The 24,068-nt window shown below is 48.0% G+C and overlaps 1 protein-coding gene across 6 annotated transcripts in view; it reads right to left on the bottom strand.

Moving 5' to 3' along the window:
• Positions 1-1,623: 1,623 nt before the first annotated feature.
• Positions 1,624-24,068, bottom strand: part of DOCK1 (dedicator of cytokinesis 1) — a 585,238-nt gene continuing 562,793 nt past the window's right edge. For all 6 annotated transcript variants that reach the window (XM_054659991.2, XM_054659996.2, XM_054659994.2 and 3 more), the window contains 5 exons: positions 20,647-20,792; positions 14,858-15,056; positions 9,791-9,944; positions 6,565-6,716; positions 1,624-2,807 (listed from right to left, as the gene is read on the bottom strand). In XM_054659991.2, the coding sequence (XP_054515966.1) occupies positions 2,712-2,807; positions 6,565-6,716; positions 9,791-9,944; positions 14,858-15,056; positions 20,647-20,792 (747 nt within the window). In that variant the 3' untranslated portion in view covers positions 1,624-2,711. The remainder of the gene's footprint in view (positions 2,808-6,564; positions 6,717-9,790; positions 9,945-14,857; positions 15,057-20,646; positions 20,793-24,068) is intronic.

Raw genomic sequence — 24,068 nt, 5'->3', positions numbered from 1 at the left:
ATCCACGGATTTACAAGCTGAGGAAATGTTGCATCTGCATGAAACGTTTGAGAAGTTTACTCACTGGTGAATATATTAGCATATTTGTAATTCATATTAATACATAGGAAATGTCTGCAACCTTTTGGCTGTCTTCACTTTTCTTTAACTCTGTTCTGTGTTCTCTGCAAACCTCCCAGCTCTAGTGATCCCTGAGGGATATAAGGTCCTTGGGGGGTTGTGCGGCGGGGATTCCAGCCAGGGTTGTGCGGCGCGAGGATTAACCCGGTAGATGGGGGAAGAGCAGGACACGTCATTCCACAAGAAAACCATCATTTATCATAGGGCCAGGCACTATTCTTTCTGTGTTTTTATTTTTTTATAAATACAATTATATTTTATATCATTTTATAAATTTTATAATTTTTATTTTTTATAAATACAATTATATTTATAAAAATAAATACTTTTATTTTATTTTTATAGATGGAGATAGAGACGGAGACGGATTCTCGCTCTTGTCGCCCAGGCTGGGGTGCAGTGGTGCAATCTCAGCTACTGCAACCTCTGCCTCCCAGGTTCAAACAATTCTCCTGCCTCAGCCTACTGGATTGCAGGCACTTGCCACCATGCCCGGCCAATTTTTGTATTTTTAGTAGAGATGGGGTTTCACCATGTTGGCCAGGCTGGTCTTGAACTCCAGACCTCAGGTGATCCACCCGCCTCAGCCTCCCAAAGTGCTGGGATTACAGGTGTGAGCCACTGCACCCGGCCTATTCTTTCCGTTTCTGGTGGCCGCTTATACAATGTGGGGCACAGACTGCCCAAAAACAACCTGTCCCCAGGCTGGGCTCTCCGTGGTTGCCTACATGGGTGTGCCCATTCGACGATTTCTAGGGTTGAGGATAATATTCAGTTTCTCACACACTCGACAGAAGATGAATATTTATCTTGGTGCAACAGTTGAAACAGTAAAGATTCTTGAAGAAAAAAATCCCACATTCACACAGGCCTACAGTTTATCGGGGGTGGACTGGATATTTACAAGCATGAATACGCTGGGGACAGCACCTGAGTAGGAGGAAGAGCCTCCCAGCTTCCTGGGCTCCACAGCAGCCTCCTTCTAGGCCGGGTTAGATGGGCAGAGGGCACATCCTTATGGCTTCCACACGTCTGGCAGGAGCAGAGGTGAGAGCCCCGTCCATTGAGAAGAGAACCCACTGCCTTCCTTGTTTCTTGCCACCCCAGATCCAGCCAGATAGGCCCTGGAGAAAGCTCTCTATGCCCAGACCTCTACAGCTAAATCACACACCCATTAACCAAAGCCCTCTCTTAAATTAGCAGCTGAAAAGAGGCCCACATGATCTGCAGCCCCACAGCCCTCTGGCTTTGGTGATGGGGAAGCACTCAGCTGGGCTCTGCTTAGCTCCTGTCTATCAGGACGTGCAGCCATGCACGGGACACGGGCACTTCCCATCTGGGCTCCAGATCAGACACAATTAACAGAGAGGATTAAAAACGATGTTGGAGGAAGAGGTGCATATATAAATGTGTGTCACCAAGCACTTTAACAAAGCAGAATAGAAACAGCAGCGTCTGTATTTTACAATCAAGGATGAAAACATAATTCGTCAGACACTGTGAGTCTTTTAAAATAACATTTTATTTTTCGTTGTCAATGATTAACTTTTGAGTCTATTAGAAGAGTATCATGATTATAGTGAATAAAAAAATATAGATGAGAGAATACAAATATTAGGTTATACAAAGTTAGTTTTTTAAAAATCATTGTCCACCAAAATTTTCAGGACTTTGGAGTTCTGAAAAAAAAAATGTGTGTGTGTGTGTGTGTGTTTTAACACTTCCAGCAGTTAAAAATTAAGAACACATATGGATAATCATTGGTGGACGCCTATTATAATAAACAGAAGGACCACAAAAATTAAAACAAGTTCTAAGAACCATCATATATACAAATTTCTGTACAGAATGAGGACAAAAACAATTCACCCAATTAAAACCAGCTCTTGTGGTACATATACTCTTTTTCAGAAAAGAACGAACACTTATCTTCCTGTATTCATTTGTTTTTCCATTTGATTCAGTATTCTTAATGCTGTTTCCACCCCATAAATTAGTAACTGTTCAGTAGCTGAGAAATATCCTATTTTCAATTATGCAGGGGAAATCAGGAGCTTCCCTGGAGGGGTTGAACTTCATTGTCTGATGTAGGTTGGAGACACACCTCAACCAACGAAGTCACACCACCGGCTGGAACAAGGAGGGGCTGGATACAACATCCCATGACAGTGAGGAGGATTCTTATACATCATCACTACACAGCTTCCCAAGAGTGATGGCCTAGCCTCTCCTACTTGGCTGAGCTCAGAGCAGTTGAGCTCTTTGCAAATACAAGTCATTTGGCACAAAAAGAAAGAATGTTTGGGCAAGACTCAGACTCTCTCAGAGCCAGACACACTCAGAGGCCCCCAACTCTGATAACTACGATGGCACATCCCGGACCCATATCTACCTCCCAGACCCACCTTGCTCCATGACGCTAAAGGCCACTCACTCCATGGTGAGAACTGAACTCCTCTGAAGGAAAAGCAATCGCACGAAATGTTAACATCACAGGCCCAATGAGGTAAACAGCAGACTCAGGGGACACAGAAGGAGAGGGCATGGAGATGGGGAGGGGCAGCACACTCTTTCCAGACAGCCTTGCGACGTCACTGCACGATCCCGGAGTCCACCGATGTCTGCTTGCGAGTTGTCTTTGGAGGGGGAGGAGGCGGAGTTTTGCTGGGCAGTGGAGGTGGCAGATGCTAAAAAACATGAGGATGGGGAAGATGTCACATAACTGATGTCCTGACAGAAAAGACACCGTCTCCAGGTGGGGTCTGACCTGGCACAGCCACTCAGCCGGAACCATCCTCTCCACATGAGTTGGGCTCCATCCTGTCCGACTTGGGGCTGGCAGGTCTACTAGGCTCAAGACTGGGCTGCTATGGGCCTGGGCCTTTCTGACGCCTCTGAGCACTCTCCCACCGTCTGCACAGCCCCTGAGAGGTACCATTGCCCTTTGCGTGGCCTTTTTAAATCTAGATGCTATCGACCAAGTTATCCATCTATTGTCTAAGGGATAAATAAGTCCTTAGAGGCACTCTCCAGGGGTGAGATGAGAGACCTTCTTTTGCTTTCTGAGCTTCGGGCAAAGGTTAGCAAGCTTCTCCCGGAAAGGGCTAGACAGTACATATTTCCAGCTTTTTGGCAGGCCACACGGTCTCTGTTGCAGCCACTCAATGCCACTGGTGTGGCCGAAAAGCGGTCATTGACAGTGTGTACAGAAAGGGGTGTGGCTGTGTTCCAAAAAAACTATTCACAGAAACAGGTGGCTGGCTGGCTGGCTTCAGCTCATGGGCATATATTACTTTAGATTCCAAAAAAGAACATTAATTTCCAATGTGAAGATAATAGCAAACCCCTTGCTGATGGACCTGGCTGGAGTGTTATGACTGAGGGCAGCTGCACCCTATTGCTTTTGGGACCCTCATGCCCATCACACACACCTGATATGCAGGAGACTCTCTAGAAATATGGGTCGATCGAATAGAAAAATGGATGAATGAGTGAATAAATGAATGAGTGAATAAACGAGTCAGTGGATAAATGAAGAAATGAACAGGTAAGTAAATGAATGAAGAAGTGAACAGACCAGGGTAAGTGGGAGCATGCCACAGGCAGAAGAACCAGAATGAAATCACAGAACACTATCGTCTAACTTAAGGGTAAGAGTGGATTTTTATCAGCCTCTCAGTGTGGGTTTGCATTTAGCTGAATGTGAGAAAAGAGGTTTTCAAGGATAGACAGTGACGCAGTAGTCTCTCACTCATCGCCCAGATTTCCTCCTGATTCACAGACTAGTAAATACAAAAATGACCTAATGCTTAACACAGAGAGGAGAATAAATATGGAAAAGTAAAGCTGATATAAAGATGTCCTATGAGTATATGACCTTATATTAAGGAAGGTAAAACAACAATTAAGTCTTTTTAAGGTTGGTTAGAACCGTTAAAAGAGACATCTATTTTGAGGTCTGATGAAACTGTTTGTTTACATGTGAAAGCCACACTCACTGATAGGCCAATGAGGAGCAGGTAAGGACACACTAACACAGCCTGATACCAACACAGCGCTGCAAATGACCTCTATGCCAAATATGAGCATGTCAAAAGTTTATCACCATTAAGCAAAATGATAGCTCAGATTACTGACAGGAAGAGCCATTTGGAAAGAAATGACAGCTTAGTGGCAACAACTAAAGACAGAGTTGCCTACAAGCCTGAGGCTGATCGATGAGAGTGACAGGAGGATATTGATCACACCCCCATCATGGCAGATGGATGATCATTATCCTAGAACAGCTCTCAGGGCCTGTGCAAAGGGAGGCACCCCAGGAAATGCAACCGCTTCTGCCTAATGATGACATACTAACCACCAGCGTGTCACCTGAGCATGCACTCAGGCTGCAAGTAAATTAAACAAGAAACAAAGACCAAAGACACCTGGGTCATTAATCTAATTGAATTCACACCCCCTTTATCAATTGAGAGAGAGCTAATCCATGTTATCCCTTACTTAATCAACTGTATGTGGCATCAGTAACCCACAATGGTGTATCCAAGAAATTGAGACAATAAAACGTTACCCCGGAGTTGATTTGTAACAAGAAGAGGAATTGGCCGTAATTCTAAGTTTAGAATTTTCAGTTTACTAGTGTAGGGAGACTAGGGGGAACATTCCTGCCTTTGCAATAAAATAGAGAGATGAAAATGTGACCAATTAACGAAGCTGTTAGGGAAACAATACTCCAAGCAACCCAATATTCTTGTTAGACCCCCCCGAATCTCCTTTTGCTCTCACAAGTAGTTAGAAATGGCCGGGGAAGGTCAGGCTTCCATTTCTGTGGTGCAACAAACCATTCCAGCCTGCTAGAAAGCCCTCTTCACAGGGGAACCTGGTGCCTCCTCTAGGACCGGTTCCCCATCGAGGCATCTCTAGGGAGAGGGAGCCTGTTTAAATGGCACCTGGGTCTCAGAAGAGCAATCTGCCTCTTTGATATTAAAGATGACTGCTTGTTTAGTTTTCTGATACAAAGGGAATGATGAAATACGTATGCTGTACACAAACACCCTCTCTCTTCCACTCCTCTCATAAGGGATGACCTTGTGGAACACTCCGTCAACGAGTCTCCATAAAAAAAAAGAAAAAGAAATGGCACGTGGGATTTATATTGTTTATTAAAGAAAAATAAAAAAAAAACACCATGTCTCACCATTATGAAAAAAACAGAGCCACCCAACAATCTCATGTTTTCAATGTTCTACAGGAGTTTTGCGGCCATATAATTACTTCACTGAGGCTGGATAGCAAAAAAAAATATGGCCAGCTGTCCACATATGAAGAGGGATATTTTACCCTTCAGACACCACTGATTTAATTGTCAAAGGCTGTGAATAACATGGCCTGGGGAGGGCTGAGCCTAGAAGCAGAAGTTCCCGCCGCGGCTGAGTCAATCACTCGCCCGCCTCCATCCCACTCATGCTGCCCTCCACACATGCCCGGGCCCGACATGAGGATGGGGCTGGGACCCGCAAGGATGAGTGACGCCCGACAGCATCCTTGAGAACCAGGAGAGGAACGGGGTGGATCTCAAAAGAATGTTTCTAGAACTGTCAACTGGTAACTGAGGTGCTTGTTTAAATGGCTTTTCATGACTTTGACTAATATTTGTACGGGCAGGCAGGCCCAGGAGCTGTTCGGCAAAAGGCACTTTAGGTGGGATGAATGACTAAAACAGCTGCTGGGGGGTACCAGCTTCAGGGACTCACGCTGAAGAGGGGTTCCAGCAGGTTGCTTAGGCTTACAAAGGCCAGTGCTGCTGGAGGAAGCCAGGTCAGCACCCCCGAACTAGCACTGGGGAAGGTGCCCAGGGGTGGGGGCACATTGAGGATGACTGTGCCCAGGAGCCAAACCTGGCTGTCCTCTGCAGTCTCCGTAAGGTGAGTGCCTGTCACCACCCAGGAGCTCCCAGCACCAGGTGAGGCTGCCTGGAGGGATGTTTGGAGACAAGCTTCTCCAGGGCCAAGCAGGTGTACAACAGGTGCCTGCCATACAGGGCGATATTGGCCAACCTCTTTAAAAAGTCAGACCTCTTGATAGAAAAGCTACTTCTCAAAAATCAAAATTTCATTAGAATTGCATCTCCAGTGGAATGATCTCCATGGTGATGATAACCGATGACAACCTTGGAATGTCTATCCTCTTCCTCGTTCTGAGGCATGGTATCAAAATGTGCTTTTTGATGCAGTTATTGATAATGACGCAGAGCCACAGATCTTACCCACTGGAGTCCTTACTGCTTTGATATCTTTTTGCAAAATCAAACCCGGGCCCATCATACATGGTTTTCCTCATGTGCTCACTAGCCCGAAGTAAACCTGCTAGTATCTGGAATGAGGGACTCGTCCTACTTTGTGGAGGCGAAGCAATGAAAGCCCGTGTTTCAGATTGCTGACTTACCCTCTGGTGTGGAGGGGGAGGTGGAGGTGTTGGCGAGCCCAGCAAGTCCTGGTTTTCCATCAAATTCCCGTAATCTGCCACGCTGCCTTTGAGAGGCAGAGGGGGTGGGACATCGGCCACGTCCGCCCCCGTCATGCCGTTCAGCTCCAAGCCTGGAAAACCGGGATCTATTTAAAATCAGCCCAACTTCCCCACGGAGCCTGACTGCTCAGGGAGCTGCTCCACGTTCCCTCCCAGAGAGGCAGGCACAGCAGAAACACTTCATCTGGCAGAAAACGTTTGTCAACAGAGCAGATGAGGGCAGGGAGGGAGCGAACACAAAGGGTGGGACCCTCTCCTAACGGCAATGTTCTAGAAAGAGAATAGCAAGTATCACATGAACACTAAAACTGGAGTGTGAAGCAAGGCATCGAGCCACTGTAGAAAGGGTGATGTTCACCCCGGCCTCTTCTGTCCCTGCTCGGGCCCCCTGCCTCGGTGGAAGTTAAACAGCTGGGTGCCACAGGACCGTCTCCGCTGTTGCTGCTACTGCTTTCGAAGCCCAGCCAGGCCCCTGCAGTCACCCCTGCAGTTATCACCTGGAGAGATTCACTAAGCAAAGTCTAACACGCCGACCAGCCATCCAGCTTCCCATCTCTTTCCACAGGAAAATCCACAGTCGTATGACATGAAGTCATTAGCCGTAGCAGTCACTGTGGCTGTTGCTTTAAATAAGCCAAGGGGAAGTACAATTGATTTTTAAAGTAAACTGGATAAAATAGCTGTTTTCAAACGGAGGAATAATCATTAAGGCAGGATATTTTCTCAAACCTTGTTGAGACTCTTAAAAATAATTTGTTTTCTTTTATATTAAAGAGAGAAAAATTAAAAATTTTTACTGATGAGTCTCTTTTGGAGTTTTCCCCTAGGATTCATCTGATGAAAAATCCTTTATTAGGAAAATGCATGCTAGGAAGGCCACACTGTCAGCTTATAAGGAAGCTCTGCCATGGGGCTGAGGGAAATACGAAGGCTTCGGTGAGTGACTGTCCTCATGATTGCTGCCTACTTCTTTGCTATTATTGTGGTAAGATATACATGACATAAAATTTGCCATTTTAGCCATCCTTTAGGGGACAATTTGGTGGCATTAATCACATTGACCGTGGGGGATAACCATCACCATGATGTATTTCTGAAACATTTCCATCACCCCAAACGGAATTCTGTACCCATTAAACAGTAACTCTCCACTCCTCTCTCCCGCCCCTAGTATCCTCTATTCTACTTTCTTTTTTTTTTCTTTTCTTTTTGTTTGGGATGGAGTCTCGCTGTGTCGCCCAGGCTGGAGTGCAGTGGTGCGATCTCAGCTCACTGCAACCTCCGCCTCCCAGGTTCAAGTGATTCTCCTGCCTCAGCCTTCTGAGTAGCTGAGATTATAGGCACGCACCACCACACCCAGCTAATTATTGTATTTTTAGTAGAGACGGGGTTTTACCATGTTGACTGGCTGGTCTCGAACTCCTGACCTCAGCTGATCCACCCACCTCGGACTCCCAAAGTGCTGGGATGACAGGCGTGAGCCATGCCTTTCTGTCTCTATGAACTTGCCTTAGATATTTGATTTAGGTGGAGTCATATAATATTTGTCCCTTTGTGACTGATCTATTTCACTCAGCATCATGGTTCTGAGGTTCGTCCGTGCTGTAGCACGTGTCAGAACTTCACTCCTTTCTACGGCTGGGTAATATTCCATTGCACGGACATTTCTTTGGATGTACATTTTGTTAATCTGGCCATCAGTTGATGGACATTTGGCCTGTGTTTGCTTACTGGCTCTTGAAAAATACTGCTATGAATATGAAGTATCTGTTGGAGTCCCTGTCTTCAATTCTTTGGAGTACAGGCCTAGAAGCAGGACTGCCAGTTGATATTATAGGTTTATTCTACGTTGAACTTTGGAGGAACCACTAAATTGTTTTCCGCAGCAGCAGTGATGGTGTCTGTTTTCAATATTAAAATAGATTTCAAACACATTTTTAGAAAGATCATGTAGTAATAGTGCAAGGATGTGAAGATGCACCCTCCAAAGACATATCCAGTGCCCAGAAAGCTCTTTGCCCACTCAATTAGACTCACGCATCCCCTCCTGCAGCCAGCCTCCCCACCGACAGTCTCCAGAATCATGACTGCTCCCCTTTCAGCAAGAGGAAAATCAGGAGCAGAGGACAATCACTCACTGCCTTGCACAGCCCTCGCCACAGGGCACAGAGCTCTCCTGCCTGGGACCCCTCTCTGTGCCACAGGAAGGAGAGTGGGCTCCCCGGTTCTGCTGCCATCCCCATCCTCAGCACCTTCTCCCTGCCAAGATTTCTCCTCTCTGCTGGCTCTGAATCTAGTGGTGAAAAGCTGTCTGCCACTTAGAGTAAGTTGAGTAGAGTCTCTCCAAAATGTAGACCTCTTAGGGCCACCCAGAACCTCAGAATGTACCTTATTTGGATGTAGGGTCTTTGCGGATGTAATTAGTGAAGGATCTCAAGGTGAGATCATCCTGGATTTGCAAGAAGAGAGGACACCGAGAAGGAGGCCACGTGGAGACAGGGGCAGAGAGGGGAGTGATGTGGCCACAAGCCAAGGAGGGCTAGGGACTGCTGGGAGCCACCAGAAGCTGGAGGGAGGCCCGGGACAGGCTCTCCCTTGGAGCCACCAGAGGGAACCAACTTGCCACCTCCTTGATTTCAGAGTTTTGGCCTCCAAAACCTTCAGAGAACAAATTTCTGCTGTTTGGAGCCACCAGTTTTGTGGGAACTTCTAGGGTAATTTAAACATTGGTCAAAACTAGAAAAATAAGCTGTGCCCCTTAGCTGTTGCCAACTGCCTGAAGGTGCTTCTCCAGCGCACAGTCCTAGACACAAGCAGGCCCACGGCCTCCTGCAGCTCTGCATCCTGGGATAGAAAGTGTGGTGGTTCCACGTGCCTCACAGGTCCCCTCCACATGGACCCTGGGACAGACCCTGCACTTTCTGCCCCTCCAGTGCTGGAGACCTGGGCTCTGGATTTTGGCCTGATTTGCGGAAGTCCAGACTCTACAGCCTGTCCCAGGGGACACTCCCAGGAAGCCAGGTGTTTATCTAAACTCCCACCCTCTGCTGCAAGGGGAGGGAGGAAGCCTCTAACCTCAGAGCCTTCAGTGAGGGGAAGTCACGGAGCTATAGCACGATTTGTATGTGGGGAGTGTTCTACTTACTCGACTGCATGCTGAAGCTGAGCTTGGCCCTTGGTGTAACCGGAGGGGGTGTTTGCTGGGAGGATGGTGACGAGGGGGACACCGAGAAGCGCCTTTCGCTTCCAATGACGTTCATCACCTGGCTCTTCGGTCTCTGGGGCCGCAGGGGACTTATCTACATCGAAAGGACAGAAAGAGCACAGTTACGGGCTGTTATGGGCTGAGTTGCATTTTCACCTAAATTCCTATGTTGAAGTCCTGACCCCCATTACCTTAGAATATGACCTTAACTGGAAATAGGGTCTTTGCAAATGATCAAGCTAAGGTGTGGCTCTTAGGGTGGGCCTGTTAGAGTGGGCAGATAGTAAGACATGAAAAGGAAAGGGGGACTGGGGGAGGAAACTCTGGAAACTCTGGAAAACCCCAGAGACCCCCCAAAACACACATGCTAGGTGTGAGCAGAGGGGAGGAGAATACCTAGGCAGGAGGCAGCATCCTGAAACACCCCATAAGACACCCAGTAATTGCTCCCTCTGTAGCTAACCTGTGACAATGTAACTAGCTACATGCTGATCAGGAGGGAAACAGGGCAAGGGATGAATGCCTAAGAGATACACACGCACAGTATGTACAGATTTGACCGCTGTACGACCTTCTTGGGGTGGCGGTAATGAGCAATGCCACCATTAGGTAGGTTCCTATTGATCACTGAGCCCCACGTGTGCACATCAACTAGCAGCAAGGGAGAGCCCCACAAACCTGGGCAGGAACTAGGCAGGGAAAAGGTGGAGACTTAAGACAGAGCAGGGAAAACAGACAAAGACAAAGGGAGAGGCTTAAGACAGAGGTGGGAGCTTAAAACAGTCCAATATAAAAACCACAACACAGAACTCCTGGGGGCTGCTCTCCACAGGGTCAGCCTGCTCCTCTCCCAGAGTCCATGCTACTTTTATTTCCTTAATAAGCCTACTTTACCTACTTTACTGATTTCCCTACTTTACTAATTGGTCTCTTGGCTGAATTCTTTCCTCTAAGAAGACTAAGAACCAAGGACCTGCACACTTCCCAGTAACAGGTCGAATTCCAACAGGACAGGTGACCTTATGAAAAAGGGAAATCTGGACATGGATGTGTCCAAATTTGGGAGGGCACAACGTGAAGATGAAAGCAGAGGTCAGGGTGATGCTTTTATCAGCCAAGAAACGCCAGAGATGGCAGCAAACCCCCAGACAGGAGGAGAGAGGCATGTGCAGACTCTCCCTCACAGCCTCTGAAGGAATCAGCCCTGCCGACGCCTCTAGAACTGGGAGACGATGTATTTCTGGGGTTGGAGCCGCCCAGCATGTGGTTACAGCAGACCTCCCCCACACGAGGGGCTGGCACTGCTGTCCTCACACAGCCTGGGCTGGACAGCACATCGCAGGTGACCTGAATATAGATGCAAAAGTGGCTGAGTATTGTTGCAAGCCACGCAGATACCCAGCAAGGACATACGGGGCAACATCCGTGCGGTCAAGAACAGAATCAATGGCCTGTTCCATGGCAGAATTATTCCCAGGTGTGCTCAGCATGCTTTGGTCTCCTTGGCGTGTACCTGAACGTCTAGGAATTGGCTGAAGGATTTTTGCTATTCCTTTCCTTTGCTTCTTCTCTCATCCTAGGTCATTACTGGGCAGGGATTCTTTTTCTCTCCTTTTCAATGCATTTTTTCCTGCTCATCTCTGGCTTTTGGAGGCACTTGACTTTCCCCCACCTAAGCCCTTTCCCTGTTTGTTCCATCAGTAAGTTGTATTTACATATTTCTTACAGGTTGGTCTCAGATCATCAGGCTTTGGGGAACAGGAGCAGTTACAAAATACTCTGACGCAGGAGTAATTAGAAAACGTATTAACCCAGCCAAAAAGGAGGGGTCAAGGTTCTCCCCCAAGGAAGGGCAGGCAGGTGAGTGGGCCGCTCTGGGCTTGGTGCTGCGGCTGGGTCTGGGGGCCTGGTGGATGCGCTGTGCTGGTTTGGGTGAGCAACAGAGCACACAGGCTTCAATGTCTGCCCCAGGAGGAGTCAGCCGTGCCAGGGCCAGTCTGGAGGTTACTGAGGCTGGAAGGAGGAAATGGGAACTAGGCTTGGGAGGAAGATTCAGGCCCTCTGGTAAATGAGTGACAGAGCCAGGCCAACAGGTCTATTTCCAGAACTATCCTGTGCTGTCGGGGTAGCCAAGCACCCAGGAGCTGCACCTCCTCTGAAGAAATGGCCTTGTTCCAGGCATCAAAACTGCTGTGGGAAGTCAGGAAAGGCCGGGTGAGGTGCTGGGCTCTCTGAAGGTGAATGTGCTGGCAAGAGAGATTTGGGGTCTGCTAAGGTGCTTCTCCTGGCTTCCCTGCATCCCAGGACGGGGACATTCTGATTCAGAGAGCTGAGGAGGCTGGACTGCTGAGATGCAAATCACAGCCTGGAGGCTCTGGCTGGAGAGGCTCAGCTAAAGGTCAGGAAATTGTTGATGATGCAAATCGAGTAGGAAACCGAACCCAGCCACAGGGGTGAGGAGGGAAAACCTTTGCAGAAGCTGGGGTGCAGGGGAGGCCAGCAGGGGGGAAGGGCAAGGAGGACACTACAGTGGGGGTGGGGGGGGGGTGGCTGGTGTTGTCCCCGGGGAATGGGTTGCTGCTTCGGTTCCTGTGAACCTCCTCCCCCGCACCTCCCCTCCTGCGCATGGCTGGTCACAGGCACGCAGCCGCCTGCTAGGAAACTTCAGGTGTCTGACTGTCCTCACAGACCTTGCCGGCACCCGTCCCCTGGAGGAGGTGGCCTCTGCGTAGACAGACAGGTTGCTGGGCTGGACCAAGAATAGTAAGCCTGTCCCCAGTGGGAGGTTCGGATTCTCCGCCTCCTGGTGCTGGAAGGTTCAAGCTGACACTGGGCCAGATGCTGAGAAGCACCGCCAAGGTTCTGTGCTCTGACCTTGGTGAGTTCCTGTGGATTTGCTGAGGGTGCTAGGGCCAGCCGTGGGGAGGCAGCCCTCGTGGGGCTGCCCCTAGCCCTGCTGCTTGCAAGGACCCTAGAAGGATGCCTGGGCCACCAAGGGCAGGGACAGAAAATGCACTGTGCTGGCTCTGTGCCTGTCACGTGTGTGCTTGTGTCCTTGGACTTCTTTTCACACAAGTCAGCTGTGATCAATTCTGCCACTTGGCACAACTGCTCCGAGGCCCTCCAATTTAGCATCTTAAAACGGAGCTTAAATTAAAATGTATGAAAGACTTGCACAGTGTCTGGCACTAAGTAATATTCAAAAATGCTTCTGTTCATTCCCCTACCCAGCTACAATGTTTTGAGACTTGAGAAATCTACCTGGGGCTTGAGAGATGGAGACTTCAGCCAGCCTCCGGGGTGGTGGGCATCTCAACTTCCCAGAATAGCAGACAGAGCATGCTGTGTGGTCAGGAACCCCTCAATCTGCTGGACGCTGAGCGTCTGGGTACTTCAGGCCAGCCTCCAGCCAGTGCCCCCCTGGTCTGACATCCTCGGCCACCCTCATGGGAATTCTCCAGCCCAGCTGCAGCCACAGCACCTACCCACAGGCCGCAGAGCAGTGCTGGCCTGTTGGACATCAAGTCATGGCCGGGGCGTTTGCCTTCCACCTCTAGATAGCCAGGTAGCATGTGACTGCTTTCTGAGTGGCATGAAGTATAGATAAAACCTACCTTCTGGGTTTTAAGTTATAAACAAGCAGTGCAGTATGTCTAACCCTCTAATCACAGCCCGCCGACGCCCAGGGCTGAGACAAGCAGACACCCACCCATTTCCAGGGAGGGCGGCTCCAATCCTGACTTCGCCTTTGATGCTGACAGCCCATGAGAACTCCTTCATTTTTGTTTCCAACTACAGCTAGCACTTTCGGAATCAAGTTCGCCCGGGAAGTGGGCTGTGCCTCATCTTCGCACTCAGACTCTGATACAGCTCGGATATCTGTCCCCTCCAACTCTCATGTTGAAATGTTGGGGGTGCGGCCAGTGGGAGGCATCTGGGTCCTGGGAGGAGATCTCTCGTGAAGGGCTTGGTGCTGTCCTTGCAGTAATGGGGGTAATGAGTGGGTCCTCATTCTATCAGTTCACGTGAGACCTAGTTATTTAAAGGAGCCTGGAACACACCCCTCACCCCCCACCCATACTCTTTCTCACCATGTGACATGCCTGCTCCCCTCCCCTGCCTTCAGCCAAGAATAAAAGCCTCCTGAGGCCTCACCAGAAGCCAAGCAGATGCTACTGCCATGCTTGTACAGCCTGCAGAACCATGAGCCAAATCAACCTCTTCATAAATGACGCAGGCTCAGTTATTCCTTTGCAGTAACACAAAACAGACAAACACAGACTCCCAATGCGGTGCACTTCTGGGAGGATCAGCCCTCAGGCCCAGCCCCAGGATGAGAGCCGGCTCCTGGGTTTCACCGCCCTCACACGCCCACGACTGTGGAATGAACGAGACTCACTGGGACCCGTCTTCAAGGTCAGCTCGGCAGTACGGGTCATGTGAAGTCCCTGTTAAGTCCTTGTGAAAGACGGCCAGGAGATTTAAAGGTGGAGCAGATGAGACACAGCAGGATACCCCAGGACCAGGTCCAGCTGCTGGGGCCCGGTGGGAAGAGGTCTTTGGATTCTAGTTCCGCTGATCTTAACACTTGGGCCGTAACTAGCTTAGAAGAGTTCCAGTCAGCAAGGGGCAAGGGGAAGGCATTAGCGGACACTGAGGACTGTTTCCTGACAACAAAAGGACTCCTGCTCATCTTCTGGGATATTAGGACATGTGTAGGAAACAAGTCCAACAGAGCGGCAGAGCCTAGCAGCAGAGCGGCCTCGCCCCAGGCCCTGCGGAAGGGGGACAAATGCTAAGCCCACCTTCCTCCAGGTCTCTCTGCGGCTCCGGCTGTCCTACTGCCTTGGGACATTTGAGGTTAGGGGAGGAGGACCCCAGGTTTCTGAGTTGCTAATTTATAACAAGTTCAATAAGAGCCCACTGTCAGCCCTGTTGGCTACAGGTAGGGCAAAGGTAGGTCCCTAAAGCTACCGCAGAGCGAGGAAAGATACCCTGTCAGGTTACCGTTTCCGAAAGGATCACAGCCTCAGACTGCTGCAGGGAAATGTCAGTGGGTTTAAATTCTTTCTCAAATATCTCTTGATGTTTGCTGTTCCTTTTTTCCTTCTTCTTGTCCTTCTTCTCCTTCTCCAGGTCATCCTTGTCCAGCTTGTCCTGGGACCTGGAGTGCATTTTCTTTGGCAGGAGAGGCTCCAGGGCAAACCTAAAGGAAAGGTCAATGACGTCTTAATAGGAGAGCAATTGCTTTCCAGCCCACAGACACGTGTAAAGTCACTCACAATCCATCGAAGACATTTACAATGAAAGCAGTGATTTAAAAGGGAGGCCAAGGGTGACTTCAGATACACAGTCACCAGATGCAAGGACTGTGTTTCAATCCCAACATAGATAAACTGGAAAAAGATAGAACACTTAGCACGACAGGGCAAATGTGAAGTCTGACCGGATATTTGATGATGATATTAAGGAATTGTTCATTTACGATGGGAGGATGGTATTTAGGGCATATTTCAAAAGGGGAACCCTCGTCTTTTAGAGATTTATATAGAAATATTTTGTCTACTTTTTAATGGGGAAAAATAGACGTCAATGCAAAGAAATGTCTGCTACCTTAATCCTGACCAAGGCTCTATGATTACAGATAGACGGTTGTTTTCAGGTGAAAGCACTTTGCATGGCTCAGTCAGAAGCAAGCCAGGGCCAGCTCACAGGTGCTTGGAGATGCCCTGAGGTTTCCAGCCGGCAACTAAGCTGGAGACAGAAGACTTGCATTCTAGGTCTGCCACTGTGGGTGACTCTTGATGTCCTCGTAACCTCTGGCAGCTGTCTCACTTATAAAAGGGTATAAAGACACCACCACCCTTCTGCCTACCCCACAGTTGCTGTAAAGACACATTCCTGGTTACACCATGGAGTAAATGAATCTTAGGCTAGTGTCTAAGGCATGTACCAAAAGGTTAGTGTGCAAGCATATCCACACATGATTGTGATTTGTCACTCCAACACAAGATTGGCATGCCCATCCTGTTTCTGGTCCTAGAAGTCCTATCAGCAGGTGGAAGAAATGGATCCATCTCTAAGACTGGAGTCTCATCCCTAGCAGCTCCTGCTGTGAGGAGGAGTCAGGAGAGATGGTTGAATGGATGAAGGCATGGGCCCGCCTGAAAAACCATATAGCATAACTCACGTGGAAGGCAGTGCTGTTACTAGGATCTTACATTTTCAAAATACAGCCTGCTCTTTGGAGCTCTGAGCCTCACAGCAACTTCCAAACCTGACTTCCTTGACCGCCTGGAGAAGCAATTGGCTTCTTCAAGGGGAGCATGATTTCAAGAGAAGATAATTTAGCCAGCCAGTCATATTTTCATCCTAGCTCTAGTTTCTCTTGCATGTATTTCTGAATGGGACACTTGGAAGAAAGCCACTGTTCTCATTAAGAAGGCCATTGCAGGGCCGGGCATGGTGGCTCATGCCTATAATCCCAGCACTTGGGGAGGCTGAGGTGGGTGGATCATTTGAGCTCAGGAGTTCGAGACCAGCCTGGCCAACATGGCAAGATCCAGTCTCGATAAAACATACAAAAATTAGCTGGGCATGGTGGTGTGCACCTATAGTCCCAGCTACTCAGGAGGCTGAGGTGGCAGGATGACTTGAGCCTGGGAGGCAGAAATTGCAGTGAGCCAAGATTGTGCCATTGCACAGCCTGGGTGGCAGAGCCAGATCCTGTCTCAAAAAAAAAAAAAAAAAAAAGACAGTCATTGCAGCAATCTTGCTCCCCATTGATTTGCTCACTGTTGATTATTTCCATGTTGCGTGTCCCATAATGGGGAGTAAGATGAACCAGGAAGGGAAGGATCATTGCAAAACTGCGCTTAAATCTGCTGAAGATGCAGACTACCCAGAGCAAGGACCATCACCTATTCTTTGCCTCTCTCATCTAATATGGCTGTGCAGTAGGATCTGCTGCAGGTCACTATGTAAACAATAGTGGTATTGAATCTAAGCACTGATTATCAATAGCTGTTAACATCTCCATAAGAGAGATAACAGGTTATGATGTGCCTCTGAATGGAAGAACACACAAGTACCTGTGAAGTCATCTTGTCCCTAAATCAAATCTGAATCTGATCAAATCGCTAGATTCAACCACCAATATGCAGGAAATATGGAGAATCGAGACGCGAATTAAACAATGCGATAGGGCACGCTATCAGCAGAGTCCTGATGGTGGGGACCATGACAGGATACGCAACCTAGGATTTCCCACAAATAAATTACAAGGGAGAAAAGGGGACTAAAAGAGACTTAAAGAGATAATATCAACCAAGTGCAAGGTACAAGTGGGAACCTTATTTGGATTTTGCCTCAAACTAAAAAAAAAGACACGACAATGGGAAATTAACACTCATGTATTATTATAATATGGAATTCCTGTCCATATTTTTGGTGTGAAATAAACTATATTACTATAGTTTATATAATATAACCTAGTTATGGTTTTAAAAAAGAGTTTAAATTAGAAATTCATAGTGAAATAGCTATAGATAAAATATGATATTTGAGCTTTGCTGGAAAATATGATTGATACACATTGAAAAAAAAAGATTAGTTAAAAGCTGATAATTGTCAAGACTGCATGATGGGGCATGGGGGCCTCATTATACTGTTTGGCACACTTTGTACATATCTGAAATTTTTCTTTTTTTCTGAAACAGAGTCTCACTCTGTTGCCCAGGCTGGAGTGCAGTGGTTCAATCATGGCTCACTACAGCCGCAACCTCTCCAGGTTCAGGTGATCCTCCCACCTCAGCCTCCCAGGTAGCTGAGACTACAGGCATGCACCACCACACCCAGCTAATTTTTATATTTTTTTGTAGAGATGGGGTTTTGTTATGTTGCCTAGGCTGGTCTTGAACTCCAGAGCTCAAGCAATTCACCTGCCTCAGCCTCCCAAAGTGCTGGGATTTTAGGCATGAGCCACTGTACTCAGCTTTGACATTTTTCTATACTAAAATGTTTAAAAAATTTAAACTGATTGATAAAATATACCAATATTGACTTAGATCATTAAGGCATTTTGGGACATCTGGACTTTTCGCACTGGATATACAATACATCCATATCCATTAGGTGAGAAATATTTTATCTATTATAAGCAACAACCAAACATTTCATGATTTTATTCTAGGTTTAGCAGAACTTGAGATAATGTAGGTAAGAAAAGGATTAGTAGATGCTGTTTAGCTCAGGGAGAAGACCCCAGGTTGTGAAATCCTGATGCGTACACAAAGAACCCAGAGAAAGGCAGGTGGAGTTTTAAATTTTCATATTACGAGAAGCAACTGCCTACAGGATGAACTTTATTCTGCATGTAACCTGTGCCATTTGAGACCAAAGCCTCATTTTCTCCACATTAGTTAGCTAGCAAAGGGTGGTAACCCCAAGAATGAACACAAATCTGGACTGTAATAAAGATGCCTTCCAGTTAAAGGTTAAACAAATGCCTTCTGGGGAAGAGCCAGCAGCCCGAGCTCACATGTGCAATTCACCACTCTTCTACCTAAAACCTCTCCATCAATTTCCACCCTAATTCCTATGTTCCTAGAAATATAAAAACCTTTCCATAACCAGCCTGGGGATTTTCTCGGGGAGAAGTTGAATTAAATTTCTTTAGCAATCTTGCTGTAAGTGACAAGCACACATGATTTAAATACCTCTAAATTGAGAATTTCCATATGGACTTGGCCTTATAAATATCAGACGCTGATAAAAATTACTGTTAAGAAAAAATGTGGGGATAGTTTGCAATTATCCATTGGGCACATCAGTCGTTGGCAACAAAGGGCAATCCGAGTTGAGCCGTCCCTTGGGGCTCTCTGGAAGTTTGTGTCTGTGTGTTGAAGGGGCCAGATGCCTGTGGGTTTGATAGGGTGATGGATTGTAAACAAAATGGGATTGGACACACAAACAACTGTACAAATCGGCAGTAAAACAATTAGAGGTTCTTCTGTGTTGTTTGAATTGCATGCAACATTTTTTTCTTCTTGTAGAAGAACAAACTTTACATGCTTGCCGCTCAAAAATACAAAAAAATACCAATGTTGCAGTTCTCTTTGCAATAATCTGAGCTAATGCCAGAGCCACAGTGTGTGCTCAATAAATGTTAACTATTGGGTACTCAAGAGCAAAAATGCATCTCCAAAGTGGCCTTGTAGAAAGAAGGTGGCCCATGAGTATTTAGAATAGTCAAAATCATAGTGATGGAAAGTGGACGCTGGCCAGGCGCGGTGGCTCACACCTGTAATCCCAGCACTTTGGGAGGCCGAGGCGGGCAGATCATGAGGTCGGAAGATCGAGACCATCCTGGCTAATACGGTGAAACCCCATCTCTACTAAATATACAAAGAATTAGCCAGGCATGGTGGCATGTGCCTGTAGGCCCAGCTACTTGGGAGGCTGAGGCAAAAGAATTGTTTGAACCTGGGAGGCGGAGGTTGCAGTGAGCCGAGATCGTGCCACTGCACTCAGCCTGGGCGACAGAGGGAGACTCCGTCTCAAAAAAAAAAAAAAAGAAAGTAGACATTGTCAGGGTGTCAGGGGTGGGGGGAAAGAATGCAAAGTTAGTGTTTAATCGATATGGGAGGTAAAGAGTGGGGAATTGTTGTTAAATGGGTACAGAGTTTCAGTTTGGCAAGATTAAAGAGTTCTGGAGGTGGATGGTGGTCATGGCTGCACAGCGATGTGAACGTACTCAATGCCACCGAACTGTTCACTTACAAATGGTTATGATCGCTTGAGCTTGGGAAGTGGAGGCTGCAGTGAGCTGTGATCACACCACTGCACTCCAGCCCGGGTGGCAGAGTGAGAGTCTGCCTCAAAAACAACATTTTTTAAAAAGGATAATATGCTTTTTATTTTCCAGAGTTGTCCTAAAAAGTAGGGACAGATGGTCACTCTCAGAAGCATTCCCTTAAACACCATTTCCCTTTAAAAGGCAATAAACCTCAGCAGAAACAAAAATAAACAAAACATTTGCTCTCCAAAAAAATGAGGAAGGGAGGAAAAGAAAAAAAAAAAAAGAAGGCCCGGCCATCCATCATGAAAGCCTGACTCTGTGACAGTTGGCTTGGCAGAATGGTGTCACAGGGGGACAGTGGAGGTTGTGTCATGCTCAGACCACACCAGCTTCTGTCCGGGCACAACACCCTGGAGGTGAACAGGAGATGAAAAGTACAAAGCGCTTGGCCAGCCCGGACTGCACCTTGCTTCTTCCCAGGGGTGTCCAATCTTTTGGCTTCCCTGAGCCACATTAGAAGAAGAAGAAGTGTCTTGGGCCACACATGAAATACACTAACACTAACAATAGCTGATGAGCTATTAAAAAAAAAAAATCACAAAAACAATCTCATACTGTTTTAAGGGAGTTTATGGATTGGTGTTGGGCCACATTCAAAGCCATCCTGGGCTGCATGTGGCCCGTGGGCCGCGGGTGGACAAGCTTGTTCTAAGCCATGCTGAAGAGGACTGAACACTCACTGGAGGTTCTAAATTGGATGAAAACCTTACCCAAAGTGGTACCCAAAGAGAGGATGTTTTTCTCAACCGCTCACGTGACCTCAAAGTAATATTGGGCACTACGGTCAGAAAGTCTCGGAGGGTCTCAGTTTCAAAGATAATTTTGATGAACACAAAATCCTCAGTTGTAAGAAAATAAACCCAGGGCCCTGGGTGGCTCCTTCCAGATCCCCCAAGCCCTCGCTGCTCAGCTCAGCCCTGCTGTGAGCTTGACTCACCCGTCGGAGCCTGGCCTGGAAGGGGTGCTGTCCGATGAGAGGGAAGAGACAGAGGCCACAGACAGAGGGCGGGATGAGGAAGGCATCGTGAAGGACCGCACCATGGACCGGGGGCGGCTGCCTCTTCTATCGTCCAGACTTGAGGGCTGAGAGCGAGAAAGAGAGAGAAGAAGACTTGTTTGATGCCTGTGCCTGCCATGGTCAGACTCCTGAGATAAAGTGGCCTTAGCTGTGTGGAATCGAGACCAGCATCGTTCAGACTTCTGTAAACAGTACGTGTTCTTGTTCTGAGTGGAAGACAAAAACAATGATTATTTTCGAGTCTTTTAAAACCTAACCCAATACTGTGAAAGTATTGGAAGGAACCTTCTTAGCCTTTTAATATTCAGTGCAAGTTTTCTTCAAAGACCACAATGTGTCAACACATTCCAAAGCCACAGGAGAATGTGCCGACCAGAAAGTTTAATGTAGAGTAACACCTAGAGAGTGATTAAAGAGTCTTTCGATCTTTAGATGCATTTTGTATACCTCTGCAGGTTGATAGACTACACAGGCCATCAAAATGCATGAATCCATAATGACTGACCTCCTCCAGACAAAAATAAGATGCTCCTGCTGCTTAATGAAAAGTACGTTTCCTTTCTGCAAGTGACTGATGCCACAGAGTAGATGAAACCACTGCTGAAGTTGCTAAAGCTTCTCCCACTTGCTAGGTAGTGAACTAGTGATGCATTGTGCCAAAAAAAAAAAAAAAAAAGATCTCTAGATGGACTTTTCCATCTTCTTCTTGACATATTACTGAAGCAAGCATCCTTGAAATACAGCATGTGTCAACATCTAATTAGCTAGAAAATTCCAGTGTACCTGCACCCCGAGCCAGATGTTGGCACATCTGGGACTGCAGCTGCTGCACAAGGACCTTCCTTTAACCTGAGGATGTGGAAACTAAATTCCTGTAGGGCACTTCCTCTCTGTGTGGCGTTGACTTCCCCACCCTGCAACCCCACCCCATCCATCTCATTCAGCCAATCAACTACGGAAGACCTGCTGTGGACCATGGTTCCAGCCCTCCGAGGCCAGAAGCGGTAGATTACAGGTAATATTAATATAACGCCACTTCCCCTTCTGAAAAGTGGGCCTTTTTCTTAAATATGTGATCCCAAATAAAACAGCATTTGATGTGTAAACTATCTCTTTAATAATAAAAACCTCAAAATTGTAAAAGGGCAGGAATTGGCCCACATTTTCTGTAAAGCAGTGGTCCCCAACCTTTTTGGCACCAGGAACCGGTTTCACGGAATACAATTTTTCCACAGACCAGCAGGGGATGGTTTCAGGATGAAACTGTTGCACCTCAGATCATCAGGCATTAGATTCTCATAAGGAGTGTGCAACCCAGATCCCTCACATGCACAGTTCACAATCGAGTTCATGCTCCCATGAGAATCTAATGTTGCCACTGATCTGATAGGAGGCAGAGCTCAGACAGTAATGCTCCCTCACCCGCTGCTCACCTCCAGCTGTGGGCCCAGTTCCTAACGGGCCACAGACTGGTACCAGTCCACTGCCTGAGGGCTGGGGCCCCCTGCTGCAAAGGACCAGGTAAGTATTTTAGGCTTGCAGGACATATGGTCTCTGTGGAAACTAGCACACGCTGCCACGACAGCACAAAAGCAGCCACAGATAATACAGAAATGAATGAGCATGGCCCGCCTGCCAACAAAACTTTATTTACACAACCAGGCCAGGGGCCACAGTTTGCTGACCACTGGCTCTGAGTGACGTGCAGCTGGGATTTGCCAGCAGAGAGGGGCTGGTCAGTCTTGGACCTGCACCAATGATGGTGCCAGGGGATAGCTTCATGGAGATGTTCATTGTAATTACTCTGCCTTTAGAAGAAACTAAAAGGGAAATGGTTGCTTGGGGATTATCCCCAACTGTGAAAACCTTACCCCATACATAATCTCAGAAGGTGGCCTCAGATCTTGGTTGAGATGTGTGAGTATGGATTTCAAGGAATAAAGGAAGGGGGTTGGCAGGAGGATGACTCCCGTCAAGGAGGGACAGAGGGCACTCCCTGGGTGCGACCATGGGTTTATTGGGCAGTCTGCTGCATAATTCCTTCTTGATTGAGCCTCTAGAAATCAAGACATCAGGGCTTTACTTTTGTTTCATCTGATGCAATTAGGGTCTCACCCAGTCCTGGGAGGTGGGACTCCACGGCCAGACACTGTGACTGAAAGCAGGGCTGGTGGGTAGGAGTTGGGAACATTGGAACTAGGCTGGAATTGTGGCCCTGGCACTGACGGTGTGACCCTCCATAAAACCCCGAGCCACTCGGAGCCCCAGCTTCCTCCTGAGCACACAGGGAGCAGTCCTCCCTGCCCAGAGGGCCAGCATTAGAACTAAATGAAATGATGCCGGGGAAGCCCACAGGGCTCGCTACCCTGATGGCTGCTGCTGTCTTCACCGCCTGAGCAAACACTCATTCCAGTTCTCTGACCAGGAGCGACCCTCTGGCCCTGCCTAATGACCCTGAGTTTTACGTTGCTGTCTCCCGGCTGAGCTGTAACGTCCCACCTTGAGCCAGCCACAGGTGTTTACTGCCCAGAGTCTTGGATGGGAATGGGCTGGGTTGAAGGGGTTGGCTGAACTTAATCACAGGGACCAGTGCTGTACAAGGAAGGGTGAGAAGCAGGCACACTTCATCGTGATCTGGAATGTCCCTTTCCAGATGCTATACAAATGCCAGCTACAGCCTGGAAATCCACAGAGGGTGACACATTTTCCTTTGGAGAGAGCAGGTGGGGGAGGAGGGGCTGGGGGGTGGGGCAGAAGATGGGCAGACCCAGCAGGGAGGGTGCGAGTGTGATGTTAGAACCTTGGCCGGCCCTCACAGGCCACAAGACACAACTGCACCATCAGCTCTGCATCTGAAACAGAACCCTGGTCCCTGGCTGTTCTTGTAGGCCATGCCACACTGCTTCTCCTCCCCATGGAACTCCAGCACAAGGAATAGGTGAAGCTAAATGTTCCTGCTGAGGCAGGGGCTATCAGCTCCACCTCCCAGCAACACCCCTCCCAGCAGCCTCTGAGGAACCCCAGGGTCTCATGGATCCCAGTTAAGAGAACTACTGGGATGGGTCCCCCCGGCAGCTGTGGAGGGAGGGCGAGAGAGGAGAAATCCTGGAAGCTGGGGGCCAGGTCAGGGGCCAACTGTGATGGCAAAGATGGTGGGGTGAACCCCAGCACCACCAGGGGATACCACGGCTAGAACTAACTTGAGGGAGGAAGGGTGACTCCTGGTTCTCTCCCGGGTCTGGGTGGCCAGCGGGTGTTGTGACAGTAGGTGGGGAGGGGAGAGGGGGACGATGGCATGTTGGGGTTATGGCTCTCCATGGTGTTTGGAGTGATGAGGTGGA

Source organism: Pan troglodytes, chromosome 8, assembly GCF_028858775.2.
Source record: "Pan troglodytes isolate AG18354 chromosome 8, NHGRI_mPanTro3-v2.0_pri, whole genome shotgun sequence".
In the NCBI taxonomy this organism is placed as follows: Eukaryota; Metazoa; Chordata; class Mammalia; order Primates; family Hominidae; genus Pan; species Pan troglodytes.
The sequence above is the reverse complement of the archived record's forward strand: the minus strand, read 5'-3'. Positions and strand labels throughout refer to the sequence as shown.